The 13,567-nt window shown below is 43.5% G+C and overlaps 1 protein-coding gene across 1 annotated transcript in view; it reads left to right on the top strand.

Moving 5' to 3' along the window:
* The first annotated feature begins 298 nt into the window (after positions 1-298).
* The window catches only part of DIP-delta (Dpr-interacting protein delta), a 941,119-nt gene continuing 927,850 nt past the window's right edge, over positions 299-13,567 (top strand). Inside the window, exons 1-2 of the mRNA XM_068229868.1 lie at positions 299-304; positions 874-1,099. Of these exons, the coding sequence (XP_068085969.1) occupies positions 299-304; positions 874-1,099 (232 nt within the window). The remainder of the gene's footprint in view (positions 305-873; positions 1,100-13,567) is intronic.

Genomic DNA, 13,567 nt, shown 5'->3' with positions numbered 1-13,567 from the left:
AAGTCGCCTGGATAGTAGCGGAGTTGCTGTGGTAACCATTGCGTCACTGGCTCTGCTGGTCAAAACCCCTTCGCCCCGTGCCTCACCGGGCATGTGCATTCTTCTGATCTCCGAACAATATAATGGTACTACTCCCATAGTAATCCTCCCCCCTTGATGCTAATGGGAAACCTAGTTGGAGGCCGTAGCTGTTCGCGTACCTTAGGTAGTGGTGATTTTTGCTCTAAATGGCAGCACAACCAGGCACATGTAGTAGTACTAATTGCAAGTAAAGTAAACCCATGGTGCTCATTGCGTAATGGTGGTACTAATCGCAAGTCGACCCAGGGTGTTCCGTACGTAATGGTGCTAATCACAACCAGTCTCTCTGTTCTAATGTCATCATCCGTTGATCGTCTCTTTTAGTCGCCTCTTACGACAGGCAGGGGATGTCGTGCGTTTATTATTTGTCTGCATCCCCCGCCTGTTATAATCCCCGACCCATCCGCTGATCGAATTGAGGACCCCCTGATCCGAAGGTTGTGGTTCTGACAACTCAGCCAAGGAGCGGAGCCCAGATCGGCTAGCATTCGAATGGTCAAAGATATAAAAACAGAATATCGTATTATTTACCGAGTTATAAGTTATTTGAGTGGATAATCTTATATACAACAGACTGTGTATGACCCAACAAGTATTCCTCAAGGCATTGACTTCTTCCCTGAACTGTACTCCCTGAGCTCCAGGAACCGCGATATTGTCTAGAGGTTTAAATTTGACTCACTGTCTCTGCACATCAATCATCTTTATTACAGCAATAAAGAGAAGATACACACAGAATACTAAGACGAGAGACTGACTCCCTCATAGTCGAGGCTAAACAAGAATTGATAGTTGTGTTTCTCATTTCAGGTGGCGTGGATCCACATCGACAGACAAATGATCCTGACGATACACAGGCACGTAATCGCACGAGTGCCGCGGTTTAGTGTTTCGCATGATAATCAGAAGACGTGGCTTCTCCATGTTAGCGGAGTGCAGCAAGAAGATCGAGGTTACTATATGTGCCAAGTGAACACTAATCCCATGATCAGCCAAGTGGGGTACCTCCAAGTAGTAGGTAAGATATCATGATCTGCTACCTTTTTTTCTGTTTTATTGCACTTTTACTGTGTGTGTCACTTATGTTATTACAATCTGTATGCTGTAAGATTACAGAGATATATTCCGATTGAAAGCGGTAAATTATCTACCCAGGTGTCCGACTCGTTGGCTGAATGGTCAGCGTACTGGCCTTCGGTTCAGAGGGTCCCGGGTTCGATTCCCGGCCGGGTCGGGGAATTAACCTTCATTGGTTAATTCCAATGGCCCGGGGGCTGGGTGCTTGTGCTGTCCCCAACATCCCTGCAACTCACACACCACACATAACACTATCCTCCACCACAATAACACGCAGTTACCTACACATGGCAGATGCCGCCCACCCTCATCGGAGGGTCTGCCTTACAAGGGCTGCACTCGGCTAGAAATAGCCACACGAAATTAAAAAAATTAAATTAAATTAAATTTTAAAAAATCTACCCAGGTGGAATAATAACGTAAATTACCTCCTAATTACCTGAGCTGTGGTATTTAAATTGCCACAAGTTTTCCTACAATTCACAATTGCTTTTCACTTTAAAGAAACTCTAAAATTAGTCAGTAGTACACGCATGCAAAGAAATGGTGTCCCGATATAAACACGGTTCTACTCCAGTACTCAAAAGGAGGGTAGGGAGTGAAGGGGTAGTACTTAAGGACACTCCAGTACCGAAGAGGGGAGAAAGGGTGAGTTGACAGGTAGTGTTGAAGGTAAAGTGTGTGTATTGCTATACATCAGCCGGAATGCTCATTTCAATCCCAATAATATCTTGTAGCGGGCTTTCTACCTGCAGCAATGTGTGAAGCGAGGAGGTGTGAGGGGACGCCATATTTTGTTTCTATAGGGACACGATTTCTGTGCATGTGTGTACACGGTCATCTTTTAACTCCACTGATCATGCATGCTCTTGACAGAACGAACGTTTTCCCCATTTTACTGTAAATGTCCCACTGCACCCAACCTTACCTTACTGTCAGTAATATAGGTTTTTATGCATAATTCATGAAAATTAATAGTAAACATAGTTTAAATAATAATTAATAATAATGGTTACCGATGAACAAATATTTTATTTTGTAAAAGTAATATTACTTGCACAAAAGACATGTATTCATTTATTTAGTTTGCTTATGCTTCTGAGAGACACGTGACTTCTGCCCCTTCTTCTTTTCCTTTTTATTATTCTTCCTCTTCTTATGCATGTATTGCCCACTTCTCACCACGTACCACATGCCCCAGGCACGCACTTTTTCTACTTATATTATATTTGCTCCTAGTTGGTGTAGGCACCGTTACTCTGTAAACCCGATTATAGGGTTGTTTCCTCCCCCTCCTACATTATACCACAGGTCTCTTGCTCCACCGTAGTTACCATTGAGGTCTTCACACATCACCCTGTGCTAGAGACCTCCCTATTTATGATCCCTGGAGAGAGGATGTCCCAGCAATTTAAAGCCCCCAGGAACTGGTCTACCTGTTGTTCTGCGGATCCGAAGATCATCCCTATAAGGTACATCCCATCCCCCACCTGAGGACACTCTCTGAAAGGGTCAGGTTCCCCTATTTACTGATTGAATGTTAACTTCCCTCCTCTGCGAACCATGTGACCTTGCCGCGGTGGGGAGGCTTACGTGTCCCAATGATGCACATAGCCGAGCCGCAGGTGCAACCATATCGGATGGGTATCTGTTGAGAGACCAGACTAACGAATGGTTCATCGAAAGGGGGGTAGCAGCCTTTCGATAGTTGCTCGGGCGGCAGTCTAGATGATTGACTGATACGGCCTTGTAATAATACTCAATATGGCTTAGCTGTGTTGATACTGCTACACGGCTGAAAGCAACGGGAAACTACAGCCGTAACTACCTCCCGAGGACATGCAGCTCTCTCTGTATGAATGATGTACTGATGATGGCTTCCTCCCGGGTAAAATATTCCGGAAGTAAACTAGTCCCCCGTTCGGATCTCCGGGTGGGGACTACACGAGAGGGGGCGATCATCAGGAAGATGGATACTGACATTCTGCGAGTCGGAGCGTGGAATGTTAGAAGTTTGAATCGTTGTGGTAGGTTAGAGAACCTGAAAAGGGAGATGGATAGGCTAAAGTTAGATGTAGTTGGTATAAGTGAAGTACGTTGGCAGGAAGAACGAGATTTTTGGTCAGGCGACTACCGAATTATCAACACAAAATCAAACAGGGGAAATGCAGGAGTTGGTTTAATAATGAATAAGAAAATAGGGCAGCGGGTAAGCTACTACGACCAGCATAGTGAAAGAATTATTGTCGTCAAGATAGACACCAAACCAATGCCCACCACAATAGTGCAGGTCTATATGCCTACTAGTTCAGCGGATGATGAAGAAATCGAAAGAATATATGAGGAGATTTAATACAATATGTAAAAGGTGACGAGAATCTAATTGTGATGGGAGACTGGAATGCAGTGGTAGGCCAAGGAAGAGAAGGTAATACAGTTTTTTTTTTTTTTGCTAATGGCTTTACGTCGCACCGACACAGATAGGTCTGATGGCGACGATGGGATGGGAAATGTCTGGGAGTTGGAAGGAAGCGGCCGTGGCCTTAATTAAGGTACAGCCCCAGCATTTGCCTGGTGTGAAAATGGGAAACCACGGAAAACCATCTTCAGGGCTGCCGACAGTGGGATTCGAACCCACTATCTCCCGGATGCAAGCTCACAGCCACGCGCCTCTAACCGCACGGCCAACTCGCCCGGTAGGTAATACAGTAGGAGAATTTGGATTGTGACAAAGGAACGAAAGAGGAAGTCGGCTGGTTGAATTCTCCACTGATCATAATTTAGTCCTTGCCAATACTTGGTTCAAACACCACAAACGACGGCTGTATATTTGGACAAGACCTGGAGACACTGGAAGGTATCAAATAGACTTCATTATGATTAGGCAGAGATTCAGAAACTAGGTGTTGGATTGCAAAACTTTCCCAGGAGCAGACGTGAACTCTGACCATAACTTGTTGGTCATGAAATGCCATCTGAAGTTGAAGAAATTGAAGAAAGGAAAGAATGGTAAAAGATGGGATCTAGACAAGTTGAAAGAAAAGAGTGTAAGGGATTGTTTCAAGGAACCTGTTGCACAAGGACTAAATGAAAAGGCTGAAGGAAACACTATAGAGGAAGAGTGGAGAGTCATGAAAAATGCAGTAGGGCTGCTGAAGAAATGTTAGGAAGGAAGAAAAGATCAACTAAGAATCAGTGGATAACTCAGGAGATACTAAACCTGATAGATTAACGACGAAAATACAAGAATGCTAGAAATGAAGAGGGCAGAAAAGAATACAGGCGATTAAAAAATCAAGTGGATAGAAAGTGCAAAGTAGCTAAGGAAGAATGGCTGAAGGAGAAGTGCAAGGATGTCGAAGGCTGTATGGTCCTGGGTAAGGTAGATGCTGCATACAGGAAAATCAAGGAAACCTTTGGAGAAAGGAAATCTAGGTGTATGAATATTAAAGAGCTCAGATGGAAAGCCACTTCTAGGGAAAGAAGACAAAGCAGAAAGATGGCAGGAGCATATCCAACAGTTGTATGAAGGTAAAGATGTAAATAATTTGGTTCTGGAACATGAAGAGACTGTTGATGCTGATGAAATGGGAGACCCAATTTTGAGTTTGACAGAGCTGTGAGTGACCTCAACAGGAACAAGGCACCTGGAATTGATGACATTCCCTCTGAATTACTGACTGCCTTAGGAGAAACCAGCATGGCAAGGTTATTTCATTTAGTCTGCAAGATGTATGAGACAGGAGAAGTCCCATCCGATTTTCGGAAGAATGTTGTAATACCTATTCCCAAGAAAGCCGGTGCTGACAGGTGTGAAAACTACCGCACCATTAGTTTAGTATCTCATGCCTGCAAAATTTTAACACGTATTATTTACAGAAGAATGGAAAAACAAATTGAAGCTGAATTGGGAGAAGATCAATTTGGATTCAGAAGAAATGTAGGCACACGTGAAGCAATACTGACTTTACGTCTGATCTTAGAGGATCGAATCAAGAAGGACAAGCCCACGTACATGGCATTCGTAGATCTAGAAAAGGCATTCGATAATGTTGATTGGACCAAGCTATTTACGATTCTGAAGATGATAGGGATCAGATACCGAGAACGAAGAATTATCTACAAACTGTATAAAAATCAGTCTGCAGTGATAAGAATCAAGGGCTTTGAAAAAGAAGCAGCAATCCAGAAAGGAGTGAGGCAAGGCTGCAGTTTGTCCCCTCTCCTTTTCAATGTTTACATAGAACAGGCAGTAAAGGAAATCAAAGAGAAATTTGGAAAGGGAATCACAGTCCAAGGAGAGGAAATCAAAACCTTGAGATTTGCCGATGATATTGTTATTTTATCTGAGACTACAGAAGATCTCGAGAAGTTGCTGAATGGTATGGATGAAGTCTTGGGTAAGGAGTACAAGATGACAATAAATAAGTCCAAAACAAAAGTAATGGAGTGCAGTCGAACGAAGGCAGGTGATGTAGGAAATATTAGATTAGGAAATGAAGTCTTAAAGGAAGTAGATGAATATTGTTACTTGGGTAGTAAAATAACTAACGATGGCAGAAGTAAGGAGGACATAAAATGCAGACTAGCACAAGCAAGGAAGAGCTTTCTCAAGAAAAGAAATTTGCTGACTTCAAACATTGATATCGGAATTAGAAAGATGTTTTTGAAGACTTTCGTGTGGAGCGTGGCATTGTATGGAAGTGAAACATGGACGATAACTAGCTCAGAATGAAAGAGAATAGAAGATTTTGAAATTTGGTGTTACAGAAGAATGCTGAAGGTGAGATGGATGGATCGAATCACGAATGAAGAGATACTGAATCGAATTGGTGAGAGGAGATCGATTTGGCTAAATTTGACGAAAAGAAGAGATAGAATGATAGGACACATCTTAAGACACCCAGGACTTGTTCAGTTTCTTTTGAAGGAAGTGTAGGTGGTAAGAACGGTAGGGGTGGACCAAGGTATGAATATGACAAGCAGATTAGAGCAGATGTAGGATGCAATAGTTACGTAGAAATGGAAAGGTTAGCACAGGATAGAGTGGCATGGAGAGCTGCATCAAAACTGTCTATGGACTGATGACTCAAACAACAACATGTTAACTTCACCCACAAAGGCTGAGCTTACTTGCGGAGGGACAAATAATTGCCCCTCTGTATTTTACGAATTTTCAAAATCTGGATGGATGGCGTTGAAAGCCTGTTAAGATTTCGATGGAATGATTCGTAGTTGTTAGTAGTTCGTCTAACTGATAATTGTTGATGGGTAGTAGGAGCAAAGTATGTTCTAAAACAATGGGTGCAACGCTAGGCAACGCTACTCTACTTTCCTTCGTAGCCGCGTGAGCGCTCTGTCATGTCCCTCCGCGCATGCGCATCCCCCCCATACTGAATTATCCCCTTCTCCCTTCCTCTACGAGCATGCGTTATAAGCGAGCGAGAACAGGTCCACTGTCTGGCGCGAAAATTTAATTTTTAAACTGCTGGAAACATACAGGGTTCCGGCCTATTTGGTCAAAATTATCCTATCGAATCTATGTCTTAAGTCTCCTGCGAGGGGGAGGAATCGACCCCAAGGGTTCTCCGAACCGGAGTACCCCAAGGGGTGTCCTCCCTCCGATTTTATACGGCCTATATGTGAACGATCTTCCCACCCTTAAAGGTGTAGAAGTATGCTGATGACATAGCCATTTATACCACTCAGTAGAGAAATGACTATGCCCTCAGAGCGCTGCAGAAATTTTGGAAGTGGTGCGTATGGAACAACGTGAAAATTAATCCTGCCAAAACGCAGGCAATTGTTTTCACCAAGCGCCTTCTTAAACTTAGCCGTCTGATTATTAACAATGTATCCCTGTCCTGGTCTAACAAAACAAATTAAATTAAACAAAATTAAATATCTTACTATGGACCGAGCTTTAACGTGGAAACTGAATATAGAACAGGCTTTACAGCAAGCCGCGGCATGGGCGGCAGCCCTGCGACCTATACTATACAGGGTGTTAGGGGTATACGTGCAGATATTAAGCTAGTCGGCAAAGAAAAATACATCTCACAATATATGCTATATACTTTTTACCTTGTCCTATTAGTTTGCCCATAACAGAGCCAAATATTTCAGGACCTAATGTGTTTTGAACGGCCGTAGCAGGATGCGCCGGTTACGTCATTCTGTCCACGCGTAATGGAAGTACAGTAGCAGAGTATAGGGCTTGTTGAACCTGTTTCTTATCGCAGGCCAACACATGTTGTTGTGCACTTCCCCTAAAGGCTTGGCAAGTAGGAGAGGTTGACTCACGTGCCTGGCCACTTGCTGTACTCGAAAACCGGTCTAGGGTAGTCTGTTTGAAAAGTACACGGAATTCTTACAGTGACGTCGAAGATCCGTACCAGCACATGCATGCGAATCAAGTGTTGTGTAGTTGTGTGTGATTTATAAGACGTCATTGGCATTACTCAGTGATCCAAGCTGACAAAATTAAAGGAAATAGTTAATAAGTAATGAAAAATGGGCGCAACATTTCTGTGCTGTTATTGCAACAGTCTACGATGAACTTCTGACAATAGACAATGCGAGTTGTCTATGCTTATTCATAAACTTTTCAGATCAATGAAAGGACGGTGGACACTGAAAGAAAAGGCTATAAGTATTCAGTGAAATTGTTATTAATGAGACAAATTTCAAAAACCATAGTTTCATCCATCGTGAACATTGCTCGAAGGAAAAAGAGCTACCGGTACTGTGGAATTGCCGCCGGGCATTTGTAATATAAGGCTTATTCTTCCTAATATTTTTACCCTCCAGGGTTGCTTTTCGCTGGGACTCAGCAAGGGATCCCACCTCTACCGCCTCAAGGGCAGTGTCCTCGAGCGTGAGACATTGGGTCGGGGATACAACTGGGGAGAATGACCAGTACATCGCCCAAGCGGCCCCACCTGCTAGGATGAACAGGGGCCTTGCGGGGGGATGGGAAGGGATAGAAAAGAAGAGGGAAGGAAGCGGCCGTGGCCTTAAGCTAGGTACCATCGCGGCATTTGCCTGGAGAAGTGGAAAACTACGGGAAACCACTTTCAGGATGGCTGAGGTGCGAATCGAACCACCTCTACTCATTTGACCTCCCGAGGCATAATGGGCCCCGTTCCAACTTTCGTACCCCTTTTCAAATTTCGTGTCAGAGCTCGAAATCGAACTCGGGCCTTCGGGGGGTGGCAGCTAATCACACTAACCACTATACCACAGAGGCGGACAGAAGGCTTATTACTGGACAGTAAGTGCCGATAGGTAAATTGATGACTGTAATGGACCCGCTTAATTAGAACTTCCGTAATCATAATAATATTACTACTACTGCTAATAATAATAATAATAATAATAATAATAATAATAATAATAATAATAATAATAATAATAATAATAATGTCTTTACGTTCCACTAACTAATTTTCACGGTTTTCGGAGACGCTGAAATGCCAGAATTTTTTACCGCAGTGTTTTTTAATGCAAGTAAATCTACAGACACAAGACTGGCTTATTTGAGCACCTTCAAATACCACCGAACTGAGCCACCATCGAACCTGCCAAGGTGGGATCAGAAGACCAGCGCTCTATCATCCGAGCTACTCAGTCCGGCATTAGAGGTTGGAATAAGTTGGTCGTGTGGTTAGGGGCGCGCAGCTGTGAGCTTGCATTTTGGTGATAGTGGATTCGAACTCCGCTGTCGGCAGCCGGGAAGATGGTTTTCCGTAATTTCCCATTTTCACATCAGGGAAATACTGGGACTGTACCTTTATTAAGGCCTCGAACGCTTCCTTCCCACTTGTATCCCTTTTCTCTCCCATCGTCGCCGTAAGACCTACTTGTGTCGGTGCGACGTAAAAACAATTTGTAAGTACATATTTCGGTAATTCCGGAGACATGTGCGCAATTATAAGATTAATAATAATTCGGACTTGTTAAAAGTTCACTATTTTCTTTAGTGTTTTCTGACAGATTACCAGCTACGAAGTTTGAGTGGGGCGTTTAACTTTTATTTTCGTAATAGTTAGTAATAATGGACTAACACAGTTTTTATTATAATATTGGTAGGTGGTTTTACGACGAATGCAAGCTGACAGCCGCGCGCTCCTAATCACATGGCCAACTCGCTCAGTAATAATAATAATAATAATAATAATAATAATAATAATAATAATAATAATAATAATAATAATAAAAATAAATGTTTACGTGCCAATGGAGACGCGCGGTTTCGGAATTTTGCCCACGGGTATTCTTTAACGTGCCTGTAATTCTACCGATCAGAAGCGGACGTATTTGAGCACCTTCAAATACCAGCGGACTGAGCCAGGATCGAGCCTGCTAAGTTCATGAAACCAGAGCTTGAACCGTCTGAGCCACTCAGCCTGGCAACGTTTATTTGGATACGTTTAATAGGCACTGCAAAAGCAGAATGCTTTAATTTACCATTAAACAAGTTCTTTTCGTTTGGAAGCACGAAAAGGAAGTACGTTTAATTTATTTATTTTTATAACATGTCCCTTATTGATATGAAGCAAAACGTTCGATGTGCTTTGACAATTCAGTTCTGATACTACTCACTTGGAAATCCTATCCCACGCATTCTTTCGTTGACGTAAGAAACTTTATTTACGTACACGTCAACACGGAGTGTTTCTGCATACGGCGAGTTGGCCTCCCAAGAATCCATGGTATTGAAATCACACTGTGGGAGAATATTTCACGTAAGCAGTTTGACAAATTCACTAGACCTGTCACGGGCCGGTCGGTCGTCTGCTGTTTCTAGCGACGGGGGTGTGGTGGGACGGGTTCCCGCCCCTACATGAAACCACCGGACTAGAGGTATGAGCTGTCTGTCTGACCTTGACCTGAATAACAGCTGTCATAGAGGCGAATTATCGTCCGTTTAGTACGCGAGTTACTTCGTAGTAGCAGTATTTGAATAATGCCAGTGTATGAATACCACGAATACCATGATATGCTGCTAGTGTATCGAGTGGCAGAACAGAACACGGGTCACCCTCAATGAATCTATCGGAAAAGGCTTTCCAACAGACGGGTGCCGAACCCAGCAACGATACTTGCTGTACTGCAGCGTATTCGCGATGCAGGTTGTGTTACATCACGCTTTCAGAAGCGATGGCCTAAACGGCCACGTGTAATTCTAGACGCGGAAGAAGACATCCTGACAATGGAAATGAAATGGCGTATGGATATTAGTGACGGGAGATCCCAGGACGGGTTCGGCTCGCTAGGTGCATGTCTTTTGGTTTGACTCCCGTAGGTGACCTGCGCATCTTGATGATAATCAAATGAGGATGAAGACAACACATACACCCAGCCCCATGCCAGGGAAAATAACCATGATGGTTCAAATACCGACCCTGCCGGGAATCGAACCCGGGATCCCTGTAACCAAAGGCCAGCACGCTAACCGTTTTGCCATGGAGCCGGGCATCCTAACAATAGTAAACGATGATCCCGGGCGCCGTACGCGTAGTATAACACGTGCCGTTGGTGTACCAACTTGGACCATACGTAGGGCACTGCATGAAGAACGAGTGCATCCTGACCATATTCAACGGGTGCAGTGTTTTTGACAGCTGATTACCATTTTCTTACGAGCTGATGTACGTCGCCACGACAGATAGATATTACGGCGACGACGGTACAGGAAAAGGCTAGGATCGTGAAGAAGCAACCGTGGCCTTAATTAAGGAACAGCACCAGCATTTGCCTGGTGTGAACATGGCAAACCACGGAAAACCGTCTTTAGGGCTGCCGACAGAGGAGTTCGAACCCACTATATCCCACTCATGGGCTGTGGAACGTCCCCATTCAGTAGGAGAAGGCAATTTCCAGCACCGGTTATGAATTAATACCTGGATGGGTGTAGTAGGAAGTCGGTTACGTGGACTAATCATCTTTTTTATTAATGTTACCTTGCTCCTGTAGATACAGTACGTTACTTGAGCTTTCAGAGGACGTGTCGCTTCGACTACGCAGAACCACGTGGATTTTACACGATGGTGCAGACATTTCCTCAACGGTGGACAGGACGATATGGAACTATCAATTGGCCAGCCAGATCTCCAGACGTTATTCCAATGGACTTTAATGTCTGGGGGAACATGAAACACAAAGTATATCGAACTGAAGTAACCACTTCGGACGACTTCCGTGAACGTATTGTTTAAGCAGCAGAGGATATTCTGAACAACCCTGGTGAAATGAAATGAAATGAAATGTCGTATGGCTTTTAGTGCCGGGATATTCCAGGACGAGTTCGGCTCGCCAGGTGCAGGTCTTTCCATTTGACTCTCGTAGGCGACCTGCGCGTCGTGATGAGGATGAAATGATGCTGAAGACAACACATACACTCAGCCCCCGTGCCATTAGAATTAACCAGTTGAGGTTAAAATCCCCGACCCGGCCGGGAATCGAACCCGGGACCTTCTGAACGGAAGGCCAGTACGCTGACCGTTCAGCCAACGAGTCGGACACAACCCTGGTGTCTTGGCTCGAATGCGTCGCAACTGGATTCGGAGAAGTGAAGCCTGCAGGGAAGCCCAGGGTGATCACTTTGAACAATTGCTACGAGTTTTACTTTGGTATGTCAGATGTTACGCCATTTCTGCAACGTAATGGCTTGGGAGTACAGTACAGTATCGCCTTAGTATTTTGAGTCTCGATAGGTCGATATTCTCATAAATCCGAGCAGGGAAATTGATGTACCGGTAACAAAAATTATAAATCGAGAGTTTCAGTGCGCGAGTGCGGAAGACGTGCTTGTTAAAACGCTAGACATTGACCTTGAACGCATTTCGGCAGTTGCTCAATCCTACACTGCATGTTTTTTTTTGCTACTTGCTTTACGTCGCACCGACATATATACGTCTTATGGCGACGATGGGACAGGAAAGGGCTAGGTGTGGGAAGGAAGCGGCCATGCCTTAATTAAGGTACAGCCCCACCATTTGCCTGGTGTGAAAATGGGAATCCACGGAAAACCATATTCAGGGCTGCCGACAGTGGGGTTCGAACCTACTATCTCCCGAATACTGGATACTGGCTGCACTTAAGTGACTGCAGCTATCGAGCTCGGTTTTTTGGTTCTTTACGTGTGTTCGAGAAATTTATATTTTGTTTCTTATTCACTACGAGTTAAAACAGAAGACATTTTGCGTTTTTAAGGGCCGATGACCTTAAAACAGCAATCATCATCATTAACACGTATAAAAATTCAAAAATGCTTGTTTTATATTCATCACTACTGAAATATGAAAACAATTCAATCAAATTAGTTATTTCATTCCCACACTCGTAGAGGGGTGGGTGGGCCGTCAGCTATACGTGTAGCTCTTGGGCCATGGAGTAAGGAAGTAGAGTTGTGAGGATGAAATATTTCAAGTTGGACGTATGTCTTGTACATACAATAAATTGAATTGAACATGTTAGTAAATACCTGAACGCGCAGAGAGATAACCGCAGCAACAACACGGACCCCAGAGGAGGCCCGCAGAAAACACCACCCAGGACAGAGACCCCCCAAACACCCCGTTTATTGAGTACGTTTTCATGGTACGATGTTGACATAGTACAATGTTGACATACATACCTGGGTAAATAAATAAATAAACAAACAAACAGATAGAAGTGGTTGGCCTTGAACTTGCTGTGCCGAGTGAGACAAGTTCTTAGTCCAGATATGTGAACAAAACAAGCACTGAGGTCATTGACCATGCTACACTTTTAAAGGCTGCAGAGCAGATTAAAGGCGATGTATCACAAGGCCAAACTTAAACATGTAACAGAACGTAAGATGTAACTCTGTCACATGAGAAACGAAACACCCCCGGGCTGGGGAAACAAACACGAATCTTGCAGCACTGTCTTGAAGCACAAGACAGAAGTACACCGGCACACGACACAAAAGGTGAATTAAAGACGGAAAAAGTATTGTGTCACATGAAGCTAAAGAGATGTTATAAATAAACGAAATAAACTAAATAATAAAAATAATAATTATATAAAAATAACAATAATATTAATAACAAAACATCAAATATGAATAACAAGTATACGACTTAAAAGGAGAGTAAAAAGAGGAATAAGACGAAAGTATGAACAGGTGAATAATAATAATAATAATAATAATAATAATAATGATGATAATAATAATAATAATACCGGTAATGTTATTTGCTTTACGTCCCACTAACTACTCATACTGTTTCTGGAGGCGCTGTAATTTAGTCCCGAAGGAGTTATTTTTACGTGCCAGTAAATCTGCCGACACGAGGCTGACGAGCACCTTCGAATGCCACCGGACGGACCCAAGATCGAGCCTGCTAAGTTGGAAACAAGAAACCAGTGCTTTAAACGT

The sequence above is a fragment of the Anabrus simplex genome, chromosome 1 (assembly GCF_040414725.1).
Source record: "Anabrus simplex isolate iqAnaSimp1 chromosome 1, ASM4041472v1, whole genome shotgun sequence".
In the NCBI taxonomy this organism is placed as follows: domain Eukaryota; kingdom Metazoa; phylum Arthropoda; class Insecta; order Orthoptera; family Tettigoniidae; genus Anabrus; species Anabrus simplex.
The sequence above is the reverse complement of the archived record's forward strand: the minus strand, read 5'-3'. Positions and strand labels throughout refer to the sequence as shown.